This window comes from Poecilia formosa, unplaced genomic scaffold, assembly GCF_000485575.1.
Source record: "Poecilia formosa unplaced genomic scaffold, Poecilia_formosa-5.1.2 Scaffold416, whole genome shotgun sequence".
In the NCBI taxonomy this organism is placed as follows: Eukaryota; Metazoa; Chordata; class Actinopteri; order Cyprinodontiformes; family Poeciliidae; genus Poecilia; species Poecilia formosa.
The window spans coordinates 403,618-426,252 of NW_006800355.1; the positions used below are offsets into that span (position 1 = coordinate 403,618).

Genomic DNA, 22,635 nt, shown 5'->3' on the forward strand with positions numbered 1-22,635 from the left:
ATTACCATAATAATAATAATAATAATAATAATAATAATAATAATAATAATAATAATAATAAATGACAATAATAACAATAAAAGTTGTGGCCACAATTTTTATTTTGTCCCATGTCACCAGATGAGTTCTGTAAATTACACTGCTGCACTACTGTGTTAAACAGATAACTGAATAAGCCGCCGCCGCCTTGACATTGTCTCACATGGATGACGTTTCTGTTTACTAAGGAACTGCCCCCCCTGGCTTCGTTGTAGCATTTTTTTTCTAACCAAATATTCCAACTTCTACTTACCAGACAGGTACGGCAGCTCTCTATATTGTTTATACACATTACTTAGACTGAAAACACGCTAAGTCCTCGTGTTGAGAGTTTAAACAAACGCTGAAGTTGATCCGTGGAGACGGCATGACAGTTTAGCTTGTTGCTCCACGTAAGAGCTAACTAGCCACCAGTTAGCTAAGCAGTGTCAACTGTCGAAACCTGCCTCTGCTTTTAAAGCTGCTTAGTGGTTGTTATTCCATCTCTAGTGTAGAACGAAATAAACCTAAGAGACAGCTAAATAAATGCAGGAGTTTTTGTTTCAAGTGACCAGTATGGTGAGACGACGGTTAATCTGTTGACAGGTGAGCAGCATGTTGGGTAGCAGCAGTGGATGTTCATTCTGTTAGATTTTGTAGATTCACACGGTCTCTTTATGTTTCACATCGAAAACCTTCAAAGGTATTCAATAACGGGTTCATCTAAGCGGTATTTTGTGATGGCGTTTATTTTTGTCAGCTTCCAACAGATGCTTTATTAGTTAATATTGGTAAACTTGGTGCTAACGGCAGCATTCTTATAATAATTGCTCAGAACATGACGTAAAACGTAAATCACTGTCACCAACTGAAATTGAGTTACGATAATTTCCTTTTTGTAAAAAAGAGAAATCCAAACTTTTTGAGCATAATGTGAAAACACATTCGTCAAGGTGGTCGCCTACTTGCAAGGTATTCATAACCTTGAAAATGTGTTCAACTGTAACCACAAACTTGACTGTGTTTTGTTTTGTTTTGTTTTGTTTTATGTGCTCAACCAACAGAAGATGGTGTATCATTGAAGTGGAAGGACAATTACACACGCTTCTACAAAATAACTGTAATGTGGCATTTTACATGCTAATCTAATATGTAGAGTCTCGCTGCAGATTCAAATAACTTTGCTCAAAATGCTAAAAGTCACAGTGATGGAATCACAGATGAGGAAAGAGAAAAGAAAACAACGTTGCAACTGAGATTCACATCACAACATTTCAATATTACGACCTTGATACGACCAAAATGTAGCTTATTGGCCTCTAAGCAAAACATGTTTACTGGGAAACTAACCCTGAATACACCACACAAAGGTCAAACATGGCCTCATCATGATGCAGGTCAGAGTCGATAGAAAGATGAACAGTTAAATATGAGACAATCCTGGGAAAAAGACCTGTTAGAGGTTGTCAGAGTTGAGTGGAGGTTCACCAAGAGGGACTGTGATAACATTAACATCACACCTGGACCACAGTAATTACTAATGTGATCATTTATTTCAGGGGTGTCAAACTCATTTTTGTTTTGGGCCAAATGAAGATTATGAATGCTCTTAAAAGGCCGGTTGTGCCAGAATGTATTGATAAAACTTGTTCACAAACATTAAAATGTCATTGAACATCTTTTCAGTCCCTTCAAGATTTTGTGATTCTTTTTGTGATTTTTTTTTTGCAATAACAATCAAAGTGTTTATGGTACTAATTTGGAAATATTTGCGATATTTACCCTTACTTATGACAGTAAATGTGACTTTTATTACTCGCTGAATAGATCATAGACTGTAATCTGACATCAATTAAGGCTGAGACAGATGTTTTGATACAAGTAAGAAAGTTTTTGGCAACTTTTGAGAAAAATCTCCAATAAACTCCCAATTATTAGCGCAAAAAATTGGAGGGATTTGTTGATTTTACATGAATTTCTACAAAAATTCTCAAGAAAATAGAGAGACTGATTGATATAATTTGATAGTAAACAGATAAAAATTGCATTGACTTGATTGATAACATATTTAAGCTCACTTAGTGTTTACTCTAGAATCTAGAGGGCCACATGAAAAGCTATGGCGGGCCAAATTTGGCCCACGGGCCTTGAGTTTGACACATGTGATTTATTTGATCAATATTCGCTTTATCTGCATTGCTCCTAAAGGCTGGGATCTTAAATGGAGTGAGTGTTGAGCCCCAGTGAGATGACTGACCAGGGCAACAACAATCACAACATCTCCTGCAACCCCTTCGTTGCCCTCTTCACCTCACTGGCTGATGCCAAGCAGTTTGCATCAAGCCAAAACCCACAACAGCAACCGCAAACTTCTAAACCACCATGTGAGTAAAGTTAAAAGTCAGTCCATTACAACATCCACACACTGAATGTATAGTTCAGAACTGTTTGTTGCGATGTGCCTTCCTGATATGTTGGATAAAGGTAATAAACATGTTTTTATGTATTTATTTTGAAGGATAAAATACATTATTTCGTCCTCGTTGTCTCAGTGGAACAGTTTTAGCTGAACCTCCATGGAGCTTCAGTACATAGAGGTTTTCTTCAGTATTCCTCTACTTTTAAGAGATGTTAGTTGTTTTGACCTTGCTGGGTTCCTCAGTTCATCTCTGCTGTTTCTTCATTAAAAAAAAAAAAAAAGTCACAGCAGGTTTTAGCAAAACATTTGCAGCATCTGTTGTTTATGCCAGTTGTTCACTAGTAATAATAATCCAGACTAACCAAATAAAGCCCCAGTTTTTATGATGTAATTTCATCAACTGGTAAAAGTTTAATATCTTTACTATCTTGTTTTACTGTAGAATTTCTCGACTGGAGGGATAATTGTTTTTTATTAAAAATTTTAAACTATTTATTTATTTATTTATTTATTTATTGACCTACTTCTTTTACATACACACTTACCACTTGCATAAATGGATTTGAAGGTTTTAATGATTCATTTTAACTGTTTTTTTTTTTTTTCACCTGGTGTGAAATTATTGTACAAGGTGCAATTTCAGTGAATTTTATAAACAGGAGTCGAACTCACAAGTTTCAATCTATTGTGCATTTTCTCTTATCTGCATAGGAACAGGGTAAAATATATTCACATTTACCAATATTTGCTTAAATTGTCCTTCACCAGGTCTCAGGCTTTCTAAAGGCATCAAATTTATTGCCATTGTCGCAACAAATAACCAGCGAAACTGAAATGTGTGACTTTTTTGCAGAGTTTATGTGATGCTCTTAAAGTATAAAGTCACATATCATAAACACTTGAAGACTATTAATGAGTAATAATTTAAGCTTCCAAAAGCCAATACAATCTTTTCATCTGACCTCGCTCTGTCTGCTGCCGCAGCGGAGGACTCGGGAGGAAGCCACTCAGAGTCGGAGGTTTCCGCCACCGACAGCGTCGACGACAACGACTCCATAGCAGAAATCAGTCGCTCCTTCCGGTCCCGGCAGGAGCTTTGTGAACAGCTCAATGTCAACCACATGATCCAGAGAATATTTCTGATCACACTTGATAACAGTGAGTACAAGCTGATTATTTTGAGGTAAAATTTGCTGGGTTAAAACACTCGCAGCCTGGTGTTCTGATATTGTGATGAATATGTCAGAGGGTCAATGCTGTCTGGCAGCTTTTAAGTGCGTTTGGCTTTAAGGTGACACCAGTTGGTAAAATCTTCTAGTATTTGGAAGATGTGTTTTATCCAAAAACCAAGGGGTACTTAGCAATTAGTGTGTCTTACTTGGTATTAACCATAGCAGCATCTCAGGAAACCCCTCGGTTCTGAGATCACAGTTGCTGAGGTAAGTTCGTCTCAGTTGGACGATTTTCCAACTGAGACGAGACACGTTTGTCAAATGCAGTTAAAAAGTAAATCAGTTGAATATTGCCAGTAAAAGATGTTTTACTTGGAGGTCTTTCTTTCACATGAAAAGCGGAGAGTTGAAAGCGAGAGGCTTTGCTGATGACAAGACTGATCATAAATAGTTGCAGGGTCTGTTTTGCTCTGGGGACGTTCTTGGATGCAGCTCATTATCTTTTAAAAGCCAAACTTTCCAGGCAGAAATGAGTCACCACACTTACAGATGACACAAAGACCTCCACCGCTGCATGGCCTTGCTGTGAGCTGGCTGGGTCTCTCGTCACACAGACTGTTCAAAAATGAGTCATGATGTTCAGAAGATGTATTATAGGACCTCAAGCCCTCTCCTCCCCCCCAGCCCCCCTCAATGCCACCTGCAGTCCTCACACATTTCCTGCACGAGCGAGTCTTCATCTCTGTGTTGTAAGTAGATGCTGTGCTTTTGGTTCCTTTGTGTTTTATATCAGGAGTCCTGTTCACCACAAACCAAAGATGCTGGACCAGATGGAGATATGACAACCAAACCATGATTTGTTACTAGACAAAATGGACTTTTTTGAGCTTTATATCATGTTAGGATGTAATTCCCTCATCAAAAACATACCTGAACGTTGCTTTGAGGAGTCCTTGAACCTCCCGTGGCAACCATTCAGGGGCTCCTAATGGTGCGTTCACACCAAACGCGTTTTGAGCATCAGGCGCATCGGATACAGCTATATTGCAAAGTCAAATTTCTTTTAAGTTATGTTTGATACAGCATTTTCATAACAACTAAAGGCAATAAATTACTTGACCGTCTTATAGAATCAGACTATGTGCCTGGAAAATACATAGCACCGCCCCTTAAAGCCATATTCTGACCCTGTTATTTGATTTTTTTTTTTAGTCTTATTGGACCAGGTGATGTTTTTCCAATCTGGTAATATTTTGTTAGCATGTGTGAATTATAGCCTCATTTCCTGTTCTTGGCAGACAGCAGTAGCATTGGGTGTAGGCTTCTGCTGCTGATGGATCAACTTCTCCTCCAGGTTCATATCTTGTAATCATTTGTTCTTTGAGCTTGTGAAACTTTTTTCTGTCATCTCAAACCAGTTTGTCATTCTCTGACATCTGATATCAACAAGGATTTTTTTTTGTCCACAAAACTGCAGACTTTTTTTGGATCATTCTCTGTAAACCAGAGAGATGCTCAAGGCCTCTTGAATTCTACATCTTGATGCTTGAATGAGTTGATCTGCTGCCAAAATATCTAATAAAAAAGCCAGTCAGTGCAGCTTATTATTGAGTGGGGGGGTTAGATTTGATTTACTTCTGGAATAAAGTTGTATTTGGCTTGTTTTATTCTTTACTTTATGTCAAGTTTGAAATATATCACATATTTTAATTTTGGGATTTCTTTTGTTCACACCAGGCGACCCCAGTCTGAGAGGAGGCAATGGGATCCCTCCTCGATGCGTTTACCTGGAAGAAATGGCTGCAGATCTTGACGGCCAGGATTGGCTGGATAAGGACAACGTAGAGCAGGTTAAAAACCATGTTAAAAATTATATATAGCACAATTTCTAAAGATATGTTTGGATTCCAGCATGAAATTTAAACTGTTTTAGTTTAAATTTCTGGTTTATTCCCGGCTTTTCTTTTTAACTGTTATTTCATATACAGTGTGTGCTTTTATTTGCCACCTGTTTGCTACTGTAGACCAGGAACTACCTTACTGAGGGACAAAAAACTATATTCTAGTCTAGGCTAGTCATTATTACATATCCTTTTGGTAGTTTTTCATGAATTATTGACAAAAACCACAGAAAATATCATCTGATCTAATTAGAGTCTGCTGAGTTATCCGTTCCAATTTAATTTTGGGAGATTGTGATCAACCGATACTTACATGTGGAGCCAATTTTATCCACCAATTTACCTCTGCATAGGTCCAGAAATCAGCGACTGTCCTCTTCTCCTGTGCCGTGAGAGAGGTTTGACTGACAGGCCGGCCCACTGGGTCATGTCTGCACATTTGTAGTTAATAATAGTCACCCCACTGTTGCCATTTGATGACTTTCTTGCTATGTTAGCAACATTTCAGGCATAAAAATTTGTATGGGACAAAATTTAAGATCGCCGGGTTAGCATTTTTAAAGATCGGTAATTGATGATCAGTCAGAAAAACTGCAATTCGTGCACCGCTAAATCATACATTATTTTGTAACAATGTTTAAGCAGCACTCTACTTCCATTGATTTTGATTCAGTTTAGAGAACATTTCGTTTTGTAGCAGTGTCTTTCGCCTTAGAAACATGAATGAAATGAGCTCTGGGGTGCTTTTGCTTCCCCTGTAGGCCCTGTTTAACCGCCTGCTGCTCCTGGAGCCAGGAAACCATCTCATCTACATGACCTCCTGCAGTGCAGTGAACCTGTCGGCTGACCGGGACGCTGGAGAGAAATGTGCCATCCCTTACCTCTTTGCTTCTTACCAGAGGGCAAAGGAGGAGGTGCACTTTTTTTTTCCTTTAAAGAATATTTACTCCAACTGGAGCATAAGCATCACCCATCTTCCAAAGTAACTTGATGAATTCCTTTCTGTCTTTGCAACCAGTTGACAAAAGTCCCAGAGAAATTACACTCATTTGCCATACGCTGCAAGAACCTTACGGTGTCCAACGCGCGCACCGTTCTGCTCACCCCAGAGATTTACGTCAACCAGAACGTCTACGAACAGCTTCTGGACTTGTGGCTTGACGGTTTCAGAGCAGCACGTAGGTCCATCTTTGGAGCTAAGAGTCCTGACTATCAGTTTTACTTTCATCTGCGCTCAGTAAAATATTCTTTCCACACACTCCCGGTGTTTCAGGCTCCGAGGACGTGATTGTGTTCCTGGAGGAGGTCCTTGCTGGCATATTCTCTGACCAAGAGGTGCGCACCTTTGAGGAGGTGATAGTTCCGGTTTTTGATATCTTCCAGGGGCGCGTCAAAGATTTGGACCTTTGCCAGCCTCTACTCTACTACTACCTGGATGTTCTCCTCTATTTTTGTCACAATAAGGACATCGCCAAGGTCAGAAGACAAAACCAAACGTGTAATCTGAGCCACATTTTCACGAGGCCGTCCTTTAGCGTCATCCCGTCCGTTCCTCTTTGGTGTTTGCAGGTGTTGATGGAGCACATTCAGCCCAAAGACCCAGCTAATGGTCTGCAGTACCAGAGCAGCCTGCTGGGGGTGATTTTGAACATATCCTGCTTGCTGAAAACTCCGGGTGTCGTAGAGGGCCATGGCTACTTCCTGAACCCTTCTCGCTCCAGTGCCCAGGAGACAAAGGTCCAGGAAGCCAACATTCACCAGGTATGTGGCCGTCATCAGTTTGCTTTGCTGGCATTTTTACGAGAAGGAAACTAAGCTTCGCCAAATTCTTCTTGTTGCAGTTCATGGGTCAATTTCATGAAAAACTGCACCAGATCTTGAGGAGCTTGCTGCAGCCGGCCGGTGAGACGCGCCACTTGCTGCTGACCTGGCTTGGCCGCTGTCTGGAGGCGAACGTGGGTCGTGCTAAGATATGGGCCAACCAGGTGCCAGAGCTCTTCTTCCAAATGTACGCCTCCGATGCGTTTTTCCTCAACCTGGGGGCCACTCTGCTGAAGCTGTGCCAGCCGTTCTGCAAGCCCCGTTCACCCAAGCTGCTAGCCTTCGACCCGACATACTGCTGCCACAAAGACCTGAGCGAAGAAGTCCGGCGTGATCGCAGCATCCACGCAAGAGGTCATTATATGAGATGTCAAGGTTTTCATACTCTGCCTTTGGAGCTTTTCACGCTCATGACCCGTCACAACAACAAACTTTAATGGATTTAATTGGAGTGTTATGTGACAAACCTACACAAGCAAGCACATAATTGTGCCGTAGAATGAAAAAGATGCAACAAATATTTACACCGAAGCACACAGCAGGCAAATGCGACCCAAATCCACTTTTTTTGCTCATATGTCACCTATATCTGACACGTCACGGCAGACTGAACAGCCCAGTTCTGATCTTTCCATCCCAAAACAAAAAGTATCAGGCCTGTGCCACTTGAATATGTGGTACTAATTCGACTACTTAGTCGATTGTTTTCAAAGCGTATGCAGCGTAAACAGTCATGATGCATTTTATATGACCTAATTCTGCACCAGAAGAAGTCGTACTTTAACGGTTAACTTACGGAAGAAGTTTGTCAGTGAAACATTTCACAATCCCACAACTTCTGGCCCTGATTTCACATTCAAATAGGTCACTTTGGGTCGTAAACCATTCACACACAAGTGTTGTTGACATCTCATTTAATTAGTAGTATGAAGAACCACGCAAAGAAAAAAAAAAGTATTTTAGTGGCTGGAAGTGAGCATCAAGACCTGCTGCACGAACACAGCCAAAGACACTCACATCCACACAGTCGGGCCATTTGGCAAACTGGGGTTAAGTGCCTCGCAAAAGTCAAGTATCTGTTTTTATTGGTCTATTTATTACATATAATCTTCTCTCATAAAATACAAAAAGGTTTGTGGTTATAAAGTTACAAAATATGAAAAAGTTTTAGGGGTGTGAATATTTTGTAAAGCACTTTATGAATTTGTTTCGGTGTAGCGAACGCCTGCAGTGTTTGAAGGAACAATTGTTAGCATTAATACTAATTACCGAGTAAATATTCCTTTCACAGGTCTTGAGAAGGAGACCTGCTTGACTCCTTTGCCCCTTCAGCAGCAGGTGGAGTCTGCACAAACCTACAGCCTGCTGACTGAAAACCTCGTCTTCACGCAGCTCACCCTGCATCTTGGCTTTCACCGGTACGAATCACTTGACAGCAATCTCCCAGTTTTATAGAAAACGCTTTCATTTTTATGAAACCCTGTACTTGTGTGGCGTGTGTGTGTGCGTGTGTGTGTGCGTGCGTGTGTGTGTCCGCCCAGACTCCATGAGCAGATGGTCAAGATGAACCAGTCACTCCATCAGCTCCAGGTGACCTGGCAGGACGCCCAGCGCGCGGGCAGCCCGCTGTCCGAGCAGCTCCTGGAGCAGTTTGAGCGTCTGATGATCGTGTATCTGTCAACCAAAGCTGCCACGACGCAGCCCGCCATGCTGCAATGTTGCCTTAACCTGCAAGCTTCCACTGCTGCTCTGCTTGTTCAGCTGAGCATGGGAAACCAGGGGCCCGAACATGTAGCACTCAGCTTTCCCCTGGCATCGCAGCACAACACCATGCTCTGCTACGTACCAGGTATGTCAGAGGCTTGGCTGAGGGATAATAAAATACATTTTAAAATGGTTGCAGCTGTTTGTGTAATGTGGCTGTGGTTAGTTACTCAGAATGCGCTCATTGAGAAAAGCTGAAAGTCCCTGAACACAACAGCCGCGAGTAACCCTGGGCTGTTTTTATTTTTTGTCAGAGTTTTTTGCAGAAAACTTGGGAGACTTCTTCATCTTCCTGCGCCGCTTTGCAGAAGATATCTTGGAGACTTCCGCAGAAAGCCTGGAGCAGATCCTTAACTTCATAACTGTCTTCATGGGAAACGTGGAGAAGTGCGTGACGATTATTTTAGTGATCGATTACTCTGGCGATTAATTGATGAATCGCATTTGAAAAAATTTGCCACAGTCTGCAGATTTTTCATGTAACCACTTAAGCTTATTTTACATAAAAATACAAATAATTAAAAACATTCATTCCTTTTCAAGTAAGAAAACCAAAATGTTCTTGCCTAAAATGCAACAAGAAGATTCCTACAGTGAACACTTGATCATCTGTAGCAAAGGATGCATCTGCAGCTAAATAGATCCTTCTAACATCAGCGTGTGAAAATCTCAGGCCTTTCTGCTTGACTTGGCATCAATACAATGTAGAGCTGATTTGTTGACTGTTTTTATAAGTTAACTGATTATTAATAATTGGATGCAAAAGGTGCTTAACAAGAGATTTTTACAGAATCTGGTCTAGGTGAAGCTAAAACTGCCACTAGAGCAGTTCTGAGTAGAACAGGTTTAAAGAAAAGCATATATATTTTTTATCTTAAATGCAATATATATATGTATACATTTTTTCTACCACTTTTAATTATTGCTCTGAGTGTGTTCTTGTAGCAAATTGACTTTTTTTTTTGACTAAGCGTTTCAGCCCTATATTTATCTTTCAACCTGTCTCTGTGATCCCCCATGTTTGAAATGCGAACCAGGATGAAGAATCCCCATTTAAGAGCAAAGCTTGCAGAAGTGTTGGAAGCCGTGATGCCTCACATGGAGCCGCTGGCTCCTGGTGCTTCTCAGCCCATCGTTTTCCAGAGGGAGAGAGTTTTCTGCTCCTACGTCCACGCACCTCAGCTGGCTGAGGCCCTCATCACTGTGTTTGTCGACATTGAATTTACAGGTGGGTCAAAGTTCATTTCTTAGGGTTAAATTTGTCCACGTCGTTTATCTAGCGGAACCTGCTCCTGATACTGTGTTTCCGTCATTACTACTGATTTTAAACAATTATTTAAGACTACGATTAAATCAGCCTCGTCTAAAAAGACAGGTCAGAGCTGAAAACAAGATCTGGATCAAAGTTTGATGTTTCACATAGATTAATTGCGTGAGTTTACCTGTCAGTTCTACTGAAAGTATGAGAATCTGCTTGGTGTAAAACAAGCAGAGTTTAGCTTGTTAACTTTCTTTCCATCTTTACTCAGGTGACCCTCATCAGTTTGAACAGAAATTCAACTACAGGAGACCGATGTATCCTATTCTGAAGTACATGTGGAGCAAAGACAGCTACAGAGAGAGCATCAAGGTGAATAAACGAACGATGTCTGAACCTTAGGTATCTCAATGCTTTGCCTTTTTATGTAAAGGGGTTGGTATTTCTTTATAACTAGAAACCTGGATGTTTTTCTGACTTTGAAGTGTTCTTGTATGATTTCCAGTTTACTGTCCCAGTATGGCATCTTTGATGTTTCACAGAATATTAGTTTGTGATTCAACTCAGTTTTGCTTAGGTTTAGTTCACTTTACCTATGCATTAAAAGTGAACTCTATTTTATTCATAACTCTTCAGCTATGTTTAATATGATTCCATTCAATTCAGCTCAATTAAGACAGCAGGAAAGGCGAACATCATGGCTGGGATAACAGCGTGAAAATACACTTTAACTTTCTTGCTGACGTTCATGACAGACATTGGTGTAAAGCTTTCAAAGATAATGCAGAGTTGATGATCTGGCCGGCTTTTAATTTGAAAATATAGATGTTTGGTCACAGAGCAGGTGAACTCTGACAATCTATTTTATAATTTTAAGGTTAATTCCAGAGGAATAAAAAACTTTAACCAAGAATAAACAAAGGGGTGCAAAAACATCTTCTTCTAGTTCAGTGAAGTTTCTTAAATTTTTCAATGTTCTGAACAAACTAAAAAGTAAGAAAGCTGTTGGTTAAATGGGAGTATGAATTAAAATGCTTCTAATTCCATGTTGGGTTATCTGCTTTTTTCATGCTTGTTTCAGCATTTGGCAAACTATGCATCCGAGAACCTGGAGGCCATGAACCCCCCTCTGTTCCTCAGGTTCCTCAACCTGCTCATGAATGATGCCATCTTCCTATTGGATGAGGCTATCCAGGTGGGACCGGTGGAGATTAATTCTCAACATACAACACTTGAGGACACATTTATTCCTTGTGTCAAATATGTACTGGGAACCCCGATCATTAGCTGTGATCTCAGAGTAACTAAAGTCAGTTTTTGTTTTTGTTTTCCTGCAGTACTTGAGTAAAATTAAGATTCTGCAGCTTGAGCGGGACAGAGGGGAGTGGGAAAGCCTGGCCCCTGATGCCCGAAGAGAAAAGGAGTCAAGCCTGCAGATGTTTGGACAACTGGGACGCTTCCACAATATCATGTCCAATGAGACTATCGGCACACTGTCCTTCCTTACCTCAGGTCAGGCAGGGGAAAAAAAAAACACTGCACGAAATAATAAGCCTTTGTTTTACCTTGAAAATTATTTAAATGTTTAAGTAATCTCTCCAAATATTGAAATTATAACATTTTACCTGAAAATGTTAAGAGACATGCACCAAACAACTACAGGGAATGTTTTATAATTCAGTGACGCTTGAATAGTTTAGGTAAGTTCAGTTTATTAGTTCACGTAACAGGGACCATGTTCAATAAACTTTAATAAAAGATGCTTTGCACCAGATTTAGCTCATGTTAGTTTCCATCTGCAGTCTCAGAGCAAGAGAGAATGTTGTTTCAGAATTACTTTTAAGTGTTACACCTCGTATCAAATATTACATGCTTTTTTAAAGAATAATGTCTAAAGTAAGACACAGCAAGGAAAGGGGGCACAGTCGAGTTAAGTTTATACTTCTGGCTACTTCCTTTTTAAATAAATAGTTATCTAAATATATATCATGGTATTTGAAATATTTATAATAAACAAATAAGCCAAACTAAATTAAACATTTACCTCAATTTGGACCTTCAGAAAAAAATGTTTTGACATTTTCTTTAAAAATAAAATGTTGCTGCCACTGGCAGTATTCTGGGTTATTGACACATTTTTGTTTTTTAGAGTTGGAAAAGAATACATTTTATTTTTTCTTTTTAAGTTTAAGCAACAGAAGATGTGGCTTAACACCAACTGGGAAGACAGTATTTGTATTAGGGGACATCCCACAGTTACACAGGACCTGACCTCCTGAAGAACAGCTGTTATGATCTCTGATTTTTCTACTTAAATCCCAGTTCACAGTGTGAACAGCTGAATGTTTATAAAAGAGAATTTCCCTCTGTAATTCACTATGAACATCAATGTAAAGGCTGGAAACCACTTATACTGTTGGGCAAACCCCAGATTAGTTAGATTAGCTAAATAGTGTGTTTGGTCCATAATACAGCTTTGGAGCACATGGATACAAAATCAGGCTGAGATTTTTAAAAATTGATTGTGACCCTTACTAAAATGTTAATTTCCTGTTTCAATCATTTTCCTCCAAAACTCACCTAAAAGATCGAAAGATGTGTTGGAATTAGAAATTATTTCAAATAATTTATCCTTTTGTTTCCGTCTCTCGCTCAGAGATCAAGGGCATCTTTGTGCACCCATTTCTGGCTGAGAGGATCATCTCGATGTTGAACTACTTTTTGCAGCACCTGGTTGGTCCAAAGATGGGTGCACTTAAAGTCAAAGACTTCAGCGAGTTCGACTTTAAGCCACAGCAGCTCGTTTCGGACATCTGCACAATCTACCTAAACCTGGGGTATGTCACAAAGATTCCTCTGTCATAAATTGATCTGATAAAGTAAAGAATCTTTTCAATGGTTTTTGTTGTTTTTATTGACACTTTGTTCAGCTTTAAAATCTGTGTGTTTTCTCCATGTGGCAGAGATGGATTTCGAAGTAGAAAGTTAGCTTCTGAGTAAAATTTGAACATGACACGTTTGTCTTTTGCAGTGATGAGGAAAATTTCTGTGCCACGGTCCCGAAGGACGGACGATCGTATTCGCCGACGCTCTTCTCCCAGACTCTCCGTGTGCTAAAGAAGATCAACAAGCCTGGTGACATGATTGTGGCGTTTGGACTCCTTGCAGATAAAATTAAGGTATCTTTTTTTTTTCCTGTATTATGACAGAAATATATTTTTTTTAGTGGTCAGTAAAACAGAAGGAGTAATGATTATTTATTTATTTATTTCATGGATCACTTGTTTCTAGTCCCATGCAGACAGGCAGCAGCAGGAAGAGGAAACGTATGCAGACGCTCCAGATGAATTCTTGGACCCCATCATGTCCACCCTGATGTTGGATCCTGTTCTTCTTCCCTCTTCTAATGTTACTGTAGATCGTTCCACTATAGCAAGACATCTCCTCAGGTTCGTAACTTCTGAGGGAAAAATCAACACCATGTCACTCATTTGTTTAAATGCCATTTTTACAGTCTTTCCTTTTGTAGATTAGTGATGGGACAGCAGTTCATTTTAGTGTACTGAATTTCTAGAATCGGTTCACTCAAACGATCTGTTCACCGGGTCAAACAGTTCATTTCTGCAGAGTGAAACAGTTCCTCTTCCTGGTCCGTTCATGTTGTTTCAAAGCACCAGTCCATCACATTGCGTCGCTGGTTTGGTTTCTACAAGCTGACTGCTAATGTTGTGTCTTGACTCAGGGATTACACAGTCTGAAAATATCCTGATTCGTGCTGTATATTAACGTACGGTGCTGATTGTGACCAAATTACAAACAAAAATTTGTAATTTTTGTTTGTAATTCTGGTAGAATTGAGGTTAAACGTTTTAACTTTCACTACAGTTTTGACCAACATTGTGACCCTGATTCAAATCGGCATCGGCACACTGTATCACCAGAAAAGCCTAATTTATACGAATGAGCCATTTAGTGGTTTAGCCCCAAAAAGCTCACTATCGCTACACGTTTTGTTTCCTACGGAAGTCAGAATGCTAATATAAAAGCTGGTATTTATTTGGCTGGAGCTGAGGGAAAATTGAGTTGCTACTACAGCTACTTATTGATTTATTTAGTAACGTGATCCACAGACTGGCAGATATTTTTTTCAGACAGCAATCAAATACAAGTTAAAAGCAAAAAGAAACTCTATGCTCACAAACAACATGTGTGGTTGCCTCAGTGGTCCGCTTGCCTGCTCACTGCTCAAGCAATGTGGCTTCATCATGGCACAAACCATGTTGTGCCACAGACAATTCATTCCCTTGAAGGTAGTTGTTTCCCTTGACGCCAGGATTCCCATCCTAGGGCAAAAGGAAAAAAAAAAATAGAATAGAATAGAGACCTTTCTCTTTCATTGAGGAGAAATCTACTGTATCATCAGCACCAAAAGTTGAAGTGAGAGTTAAAGAGAAAAACACTTAGTTTTTCTATTTTAAAAAACGTCACAAATCTTAATGCTGAAAGGATCTGTAATTTATGTTTCATGTTTACATTTATTTTTTAGATTAAGATAAAGTATAATTTTTGCCCTTCACTGTACTCTAAGTTATGTTTCTGACATTTAATCAACTCTTAAAACTGTGAATGCAGAAATTGAAAATTAAATCGCTAAAACTGTGACTTCTTGTTATTTATAATGTCCTCTGTGCAGCGACCAAACCGACCCGTTCAACCGCAGTCCTCTCACCATGGACCAGATCAAGCCAAACGTGGAGCTCAAAGAGCAGATCTCACAGTGGTTGGAGCAGCACAGGCAGGACAAGCAGCAGCAGGGGCCCAGCGGCTAGTCCCACAGTGGAAAAAACAGTGACTTCTCCCTTCCTTGTTTTGCTCCTTTGCTTCAGTGGCAAATCCACAGTCTGCTTTCCTCTGTGGATTTCTTCTTACTTCTCTGCTGTAGCTGCTTATTGCATAAGCCCACTCATGCTTAATGGACCCTCTCTGTGACAACAGTCCATGCAAACTTCACTTTAAAATCAATAAACAGCAGCTGTGCTCCTCGCAAGGCTCCCTGTCGGGTTAACATTCGCAGGATGGAGGCTGCTTCTGCTTGTGCAGTTATCGCAGTGGGATTTAGAGCCACAAGCAGCAGTTCAGTGTGAACCTCCTATCTGACTTTTTTACAATGCAAGGTAAGTATTTTAGACAAGTCATGGGTTAATAACATGAAAGCACGAGGTGTTTAACATTTCAAACTGAATTTATCCTTGTGAAGAATACCATACACTGCCTTTAAAGTTCACCAAGACTCCATACATTTGCACCTGTTGGTTAAACGTCACTTGGCAGGCTCTCTGTAAATAAAATTGGCAACGTAACATAAAACTAAACATTCATAGACTCTGATTGATTAACAATAAAGTTCTACTTTTAGGCATTAAAAACCTTAAACGCTGCATTTGACTTTTAACACAGATTATAAGGAAATTTTTTCAAGTGGGGTTTTAAGAAGTCTATTGATCAGTGTGACTTCAGTTTCCTGAATGTGGCATAGGGATTCTCATTGGAAAGTCAAACTAAGAGCAGCTCAGAATGAGGCTTAAGCAAGAGTAAATTTTGTTACAGAACAAATGAAAACATAATTTTGAGCTAATTTGCCAGGATTTTCTTTTCCAGATTCTTCATACTGGCTTTGTGTTCTGTTCATCAAATACAAGTTTTACACTTTCTTCTCATGAGTACTCCACACAACCACTAAAAAGAAAATCTAACTTTTCCTTTAAATATTTTCCTGGTTAGAAAGAAGTCTTCCTTGTTGGGTGGAAGGCCTTTTTGTAGAATAGTAGAGAGTTGGTCTAAAATTAAAAATTTCAGAGCATTTGCCAGCTTTTCAAGACAATCTGGCTGACTAGCTTCACGTGTGAAATTATGGATCACCTCTGTCAGACACCTAGCAGTGGTAACGAAGGACTCCTTAGGTGGTCTTGGCCCAGACAGACAGACAGACAGACAGACAGGAAAATGTGATCCAGATTTTATTTTATGTCATTACTGCAACAGAATCCACTTGCCTGTGTCGTCGTCTTAGATTTGTTTCTCTGACTTGTTACAGATTCAAGTTATTTCCCTTTACAACCACACTTATTTGAACTAAAACGCAAAAAAAAAAAGAAAGAGCTACTGTTACCTCAGAGTATATGATTCCTTTTCATCCTGTTAAGCAAAACTTACCTGATCATAACGTTTCCTTTTGGGTTTAAATGTAGTGCATTAACATTTGAGCAAACAGTCGATCAGTAGAATTGGTGCCTAAAACCCAGAGCTTTGCTGTAAATCTCAGAAAATGACTTTCATACCTTTAACATGCACATGCTAATTTGTTTCTGTGAATATAAGCGGCTTTGCAGAAGATTGTTGTAAAGGAAAAGGAGATTACATCTTGAGTGTGTTTGAGTTAAAGAGCTTTAACTCGAGTAGGAGGTGACAAAGTGTGAGGAGTGGCTTTGTTGGCATGCTCTGATTCTGTTTTAAATATTTACCATCCTAATGGTCTTTAAATTACAATGCAATACTTTTTGTTTTAAATGTGATTTTAAAAAAAATATTTTGGATGTACAGTATGAATAAGAAATAAACTTATGTAAATTATAAGAGACGTTTAGTGATTCTGTGAATGTATAAGCTTATTGATGTGTGTATGTACAAATTGAGCTTCTATTTTCCAAATATTTTAGCAAATGGAGCAAAAACATTCCACAAATAAGTTTAACATAAACTTTCTGTTTGTATTTTTGAAAATCCTGCGCCTCAAAAGTCAAGATGTTTACAGATTTGGGATGAATTTACTGGTAGCACTTTGACACATGGACTTTTTCCCGACTAGACTTTTTAAAAAATATTTTAACATTTGTTATTCATACAGTTTTTTGAGTGTAAACTTTCATATAAATCTGAAAATCTGGTTTGGTTACTCAATCATATATGTAAACAATATTTTATATCATAGTTGTCTTTGTTTTAGCTAAAGCTAGGAGTTTTATTCTGGTAAAAAGGGAAAACAGCTACTCTGTCTTAAACATAATGTTGACCATGGTAATCATCAGTGAAGGTGCAGAGTAGGTTTTGGCTGCATGTGGTGAAAAATAAATAAAAATCTTGAAACCCTCTTAAGAAGAAAAAAGGTGGTGGCTGCAGACGATCTAAAAAGGCCTGTCTAGACCTGTGGGCCTTCAATACTGACTTTACCTGGTGTAATTAGCAGAAGCTATGAAAACACAGCAGATATCCTGTATTTCTAGATATCTCAAACGCTTAACAGCGAAACCAGCAACTGGCAAGAAACCATTCTTCTAATGATGCTGCCACCAGTGAATGCGATGTAGAATGATACACATGCATCTCAGAAAAATAAATGTCTGAAAAGTTCTTTAGAGGTGTAGTTCAAAATATTTACTTCAGCTAATTTTGATGATTATAGCTTACAGCTAATGAAAACCCAAAATGTAGTTTTCCAGAAGATGATCCCATATAGTCGATAATGGCTTTATTTTTAATATGGAATTGTATGGTGCAATAAAAAGTGCGTTCACTCCAGTCACTCAATACTTGATCGTTGCTCCTTTTGCATGAATATCTCCTTCATTGTGACACGGCGGTGTGCAGGAAGCCCAGGTTGCTTTGATATCAGCCGTCAGCTCGTCTCATAAGCTTCATCTTATGAGACGTCCAAGACGTCTTATGGAGGGTCCAAGATGCAGGACAAGCTGCAGAACAGCAGGTTAGCATGCATGTCTCGTCCCATCTATAGATGGGTTAGGGTTAGGGACATGCACCATAAAGGTGCATAAATGATTAATTTGCTTGATCAATTAAAATCCATACATACTGGCTGGCCAGAAAAAGGCTGATAGTTCTTTATTGCAAAAACATTTTAGGAGAAAGTGGGTATACAGTCGTCTTGCACTGTTTTTCATTAATGTATTACTTTTTTCTTTTTTACCTGTTTTAAAAAAAATACAGGTTGTCTAGTTGTAAAAGAGGGACAGGATAATGGCATTTGGATCACAAGAGATGGATGTGAAATGACAGGAGGAGGACCCTTCCTCTTCTCCAAAAAAGTGCCAGGTGCAGTGTGCAGGATGACTGGGTTGACATTACGTGTTTACTTAGCGTTATATTACCGTTGAAGAACAAAGTATTGTAGTTTAGCCTGGCCACTGCCTTCCAGACCAATTCCACTCGATTCTAATCTTGACAGCTCAGTCTGGGCTTTCTCCCATTGAGTTGGATTGGCTGACTTTCGCCAATCAGCGAACAGAAGAGTTGTGAACGATGACGTCAAATTTTCTGCGCCGTTATAGGCTTATAGCTTGCTTGTAGTTTTAGCAATGGCAGCGGAGGAAGTGAACGAAGCCATTCAGCTGCTAGATGATCGCTGCAGCTCTAGATATTGAATTAACATCAACAGACATCTTGTTCAACTTTGCACAAAAAGCTTAATTTCAAAAGGTCTCTAAAAGGTCTAAATAGCTATGGATGTTGTTTTTTTGCTTTGGTTTTTATAAGTTGCTTTCTAAATAAACTTCAGTTAAATGAGTTTTATTATAAATGTGATTAAAAACAAACATGGTAATTTATTTTGTTCTAAACAGCATTTCCACATCAACTGAAGGTAACAGTTGTAGTATTGTTTGACTTCCCATTTTAAGGGTGGTATTAGATAATTTAATGCAGTTTAATGTAGTTGACCTATTTGGAAAATTTAGGGATTTCTGGTGTTATTGGAGACTTTCATGAAAGTAGATTGTTGATGTAAACAACACAAGCAAAAAATAACAATGAAAGAAGAAAAATATTTTCCCATCCTAAACATGTGGATGGTTGGAAACCTTTGAACTTACCAGTCAGGATTCCAGCTTCAGAAAACTTTTTTTTTGGGGGGGGGGGATTTCCGATTGGCACCTTGGCAAATCCAACATCCGAGCACAAAAGCAGCACACCGTTTGAAGCTCTGCCAACTTTAATAGTTTTGACACAACCTGCCTTTTATACTCACAATGATTGTTTTGCATTTCTAGTCACTTATTAAACACAAGTGTGGTTTTTAAACATATGTAGCTCTGAATATGCTGTGCCACTAGGATTTTTTGAAACACATTTTACGCCTTATTTAACAATCCGTCCCAGATCAGTGGTTTAAATTTTGAGTTATTTCCCGGGCAAAACCCCTGAACCTGATTAGGATTCAGCCATGCAGATCCTGAATAGGACCGCTAAGAAAATGCATTGTCCGGGTTCTTTCAGTGTCGCCCCGCAACATGCATTACGATGAGCTCGTCAGTGTGAACGGAGCGCTGTGGTAGAGGTTGTTTATGTGGAGTGCTTGGTTAGGGTTCCGCCCACCGAGGTATCTGATCATAGGGGCAGACAGGCAGAGAGGTAAAATGGCGCACAGCTGTCGGTGGCGGTTCCCTGCTCGGCCCGGAGGGAGCAGCAACTCCGGTACCGGGAGGAGAGCGGGCCGTATCAGGGTTACTGCCTTTTTGCGGAGCGTATCGGGAGCCCAGCCAAACGCCGCTGGACTCGGACCCGGGTTTGACGCTGCACTACAGGTTTCTTCGGTTATCAGGAGCAACCTGCAGAAATTTCGGGATGTTTTGGGGGAATCGAGCGACTCTAGCAGCGCAGAGGTAAGCCCGGGACTCAGCCGGGAGCATCGGGTTAGACAGCTCCGAGACACCCGGGCCGGTTGGCGGACCGCTTGGTCCCTCCGAGGAGAGGAGCTAACGGTTACAGCCCCCAAAACTTGTCATTGGAAGGATGCTCGGTTAACTTTGACTGAGCTGCGTGGCCTTTAACTATACTGTAACGTACTGCAGCTGCAAGTTTAGTTAGAAAAAGCACAGGTAGTAAGTTTTTTTTTGTATAGCTCAACCATTTAAGATGAAGGAAAGTTTCTTTTCGGAGGAGAAGAGATGCTACATCCACACAGTTTAGATGGAGCTAACATTATTCTGTTAGCCAAACCACAGCAGAGAAACCCCCGGTGTTGCACTGTTAATTACATCCTAGAGTCCCGTTAACATACGGAACAAATGCAAGTCAATAGGCACCTTACACCTATTTCAGTACTTATGGTTTACTAATTAGATAACTTAAATTGATGTAGAGCCGCCAGAGCTCTATATGTTCTCCTGAAAATTCATTCTCACTCACAATGTAAAAGTTGACGTCCCATGTAAGCATTGGTGTTACTGGCCTACTGTTAACTAGCATTTAAACACCCAAATTTAGCATGTCTGTCTTTGAAGTAAGCATGTAATGCGTAGAAAAAATAACTTAAAGGAAGCGAGAGAGTACAGTTGTGGTTTATGATGAGCTAACGTGAAGTTAGCTGTGTGCAGCGTATTTCTGCACTGGTTGTTCACTTCTCGCTTAACCCGTGTTTAGCTTTCTAGGAGTAAATCATTGGCAGCTAAATAGCCCCGTAGTATCAAAATAAGCTAAAAGGGCTAACTCATTGCATCGAGGTGGTAACCTTTTAGCGACGTTCGCCTGGTTAGCTCGCATGCTAGCTGTTTGTATACCTTAGCCCAAAGTACACCATTATTCTTCTGTCGGAAACGCTGGTGAAGTTGAGTTTTGTACTCAGGAGGTTGCTGTGTTTACCTCCGAATGGTTCATCGCTACGCAGTCGAGTGGAAGCATAGGGGCTAAAGTTAGCAAGGCTCACACACAAATGTAAATGGTTTCTGTTTGGTGATAAGCTAAGACAGCTACCATGCTACGCTGTACGCCACGCTAGCCATCGGGGCTATTGCTGATGCATAGGAAAATGGGAGGTGGACATGTTTTCCCCCTCTCCTTACAGTCAGTACGTAGCTAATACAAACATAATATCTGGCTTATTACACGAGGCGAGGACGCCCGATTTCACGCTGCACAATGAATATAGCACTGCTCGGTGTATAACGGGAGCATATGGGCATGTTTTGCGGGCAGGTTTATCAGCGGAAAGAGGCTTGCTGGTGACAGTGCGCATGTAGGGCTGGCTACAATAACAACGAGCCCCTTCCAGACGGACCGTGTGATGTGGGGGTGTGTTCGCGTTAGCGAACTACCATCTTCCTCCTTCATGATGTGCAGCATGCGTTCATTGCAGTGGGAGTAGACTGAGTGGGGATGTTTACCAGCAGGTTAGGAGCTCATGTTCAGAGCTCTGTTCTAACACCTTTTTGACCAAAACACGTCAGTATTTATATATATTAAGTTAGAGGTTGTGAGGGGCGGTTTTGAGAAGGAAATTGTGAATTTATTTTTTACGTGTTTGATACGTATTTATTCATTTTTTTAATGTTATTATATGTAAACCTAAGTAAAATGCACAATTTAATGCTAAATCTAGTGTGTACATTTTAAATGCGTATTAGGCAAATTGTTAATTGATACTGCAAGTTGTTTTTAATTTAAGTACTTTTTGCAGTGCAGCCTTTGCTAAGAGCTGGGTAGATGCAATATTTGGTTGGCTGGTAGTTCCAGTGGTCATGCATTGATTCTCTTCCTAGTGTAATACAGGACTGGTTAGCAGGTTCAGCAGCCAACCTGCTGCATAACAGGTACGCACTGCTTGTAGCTTGCACACTGTATTAATTAAACTGTGGTTCCTTAATAAGAGTGATGGGCAACATGAGTCCTTGTTTTTCCTAGCTGTATCTATTTTGTTTTTCTTGTACAGTAGGTGAGGGAAAAGTATAGAAACCTTAGTTTAGCCAGGTGCCTAGCAGTGCAGGACTACTCTCTGCCTGAGAGACCTCTCATCATTCTGGTACTTTTTGTGGCACACAATTAAACAGCAATTTAAACTGCAGAGACTTTAGTAAACTGAAACCATAACTTTTTAAAAATGCTTTTTTTATACCACTAACCAGTCCATGTATTCAATGAACTATGTTGAAGTGAGGGAGTTTACAGGTATTATCAGTAATAATTAATTGCCTGCAACAGAAAGATATTACAGTAAGCTTGAACAGAAATTGGTACGTCCTCAAAGTGGTGAGAACGTAACAGATGGACACCTGTTCCAGCAATTTAAAACTGCCTAACCTGTAAATATTCATATTTATTGGATGCAGCGTTACAGACAGTTTAGTTAAGTTCAGCTCTGCTTTCTAAGCTGAGAGCGTCTGTTTCATTGTGCTGACAAAGCTGGCCAATGTGACGTTGGCATCTGAGAAAACGGCGACAAACTTGCCTGTATTTTGTTTTGCTACAGCTAGTATTGCATTGTATTCAGCAGATGTG

The 22,635-nt window shown here is 39.9% G+C and overlaps 2 protein-coding genes across 5 annotated transcripts in view; both read left to right on the forward strand.

The window, feature by feature from the left end:
* Positions 1-192: 192 nt before the first annotated feature.
* On the forward strand, positions 193-16,980 carry ube4a (ubiquitination factor E4A (UFD2 homolog, yeast)). 2 transcript variants are annotated; one of them, XM_007576801.2, is made up of 20 exons: positions 193-299; positions 2,227-2,402; positions 3,422-3,595; positions 5,347-5,459; positions 6,272-6,424; positions 6,529-6,688; positions 6,784-6,986; positions 7,080-7,271; positions 7,352-7,685; positions 8,623-8,749; positions 8,873-9,180; positions 9,350-9,482; positions 10,133-10,323; positions 10,625-10,725; positions 11,435-11,548; positions 11,691-11,865; positions 13,010-13,190; positions 13,385-13,532; positions 13,645-13,802; positions 15,047-16,980. In XM_007576801.2, exons 2-20 carry the CDS (start codon positions 2,267-2,269, stop codon positions 15,180-15,182), a joined length of 3,237 nt encoding a protein of 1,078 aa, XP_007576863.1. In that variant the 5' UTR covers positions 193-299; positions 2,227-2,266; the 3' UTR covers positions 15,183-16,980. The 2 variants fall into 2 exon arrangements, with proteins under 2 accessions (XP_007576863.1, XP_007576864.1); XM_007576802.2 differs by lacking the exon at positions 193-299 and adding an exon at positions 366-624.
* Positions 16,981-19,694: 2,714 nt separating this feature from the next.
* Positions 19,695-22,635, forward strand: part of kmt2a (lysine (K)-specific methyltransferase 2A) — a 42,308-nt gene continuing 39,367 nt past the window's right edge. For 2 of the 3 annotated variants that reach the window (XM_016663362.1, XM_007576804.2), the window contains exon 1: positions 19,695-20,024. In XM_016663362.1, coding sequence (XP_016518848.1) covers positions 19,707-20,024 — 318 coding nt within the window. In that variant the 5' untranslated portion in view covers positions 19,695-19,706. The remainder of the gene's footprint in view (positions 20,025-22,635) is intronic. The other variant, XM_007576803.2, reaches the window with a different exon arrangement.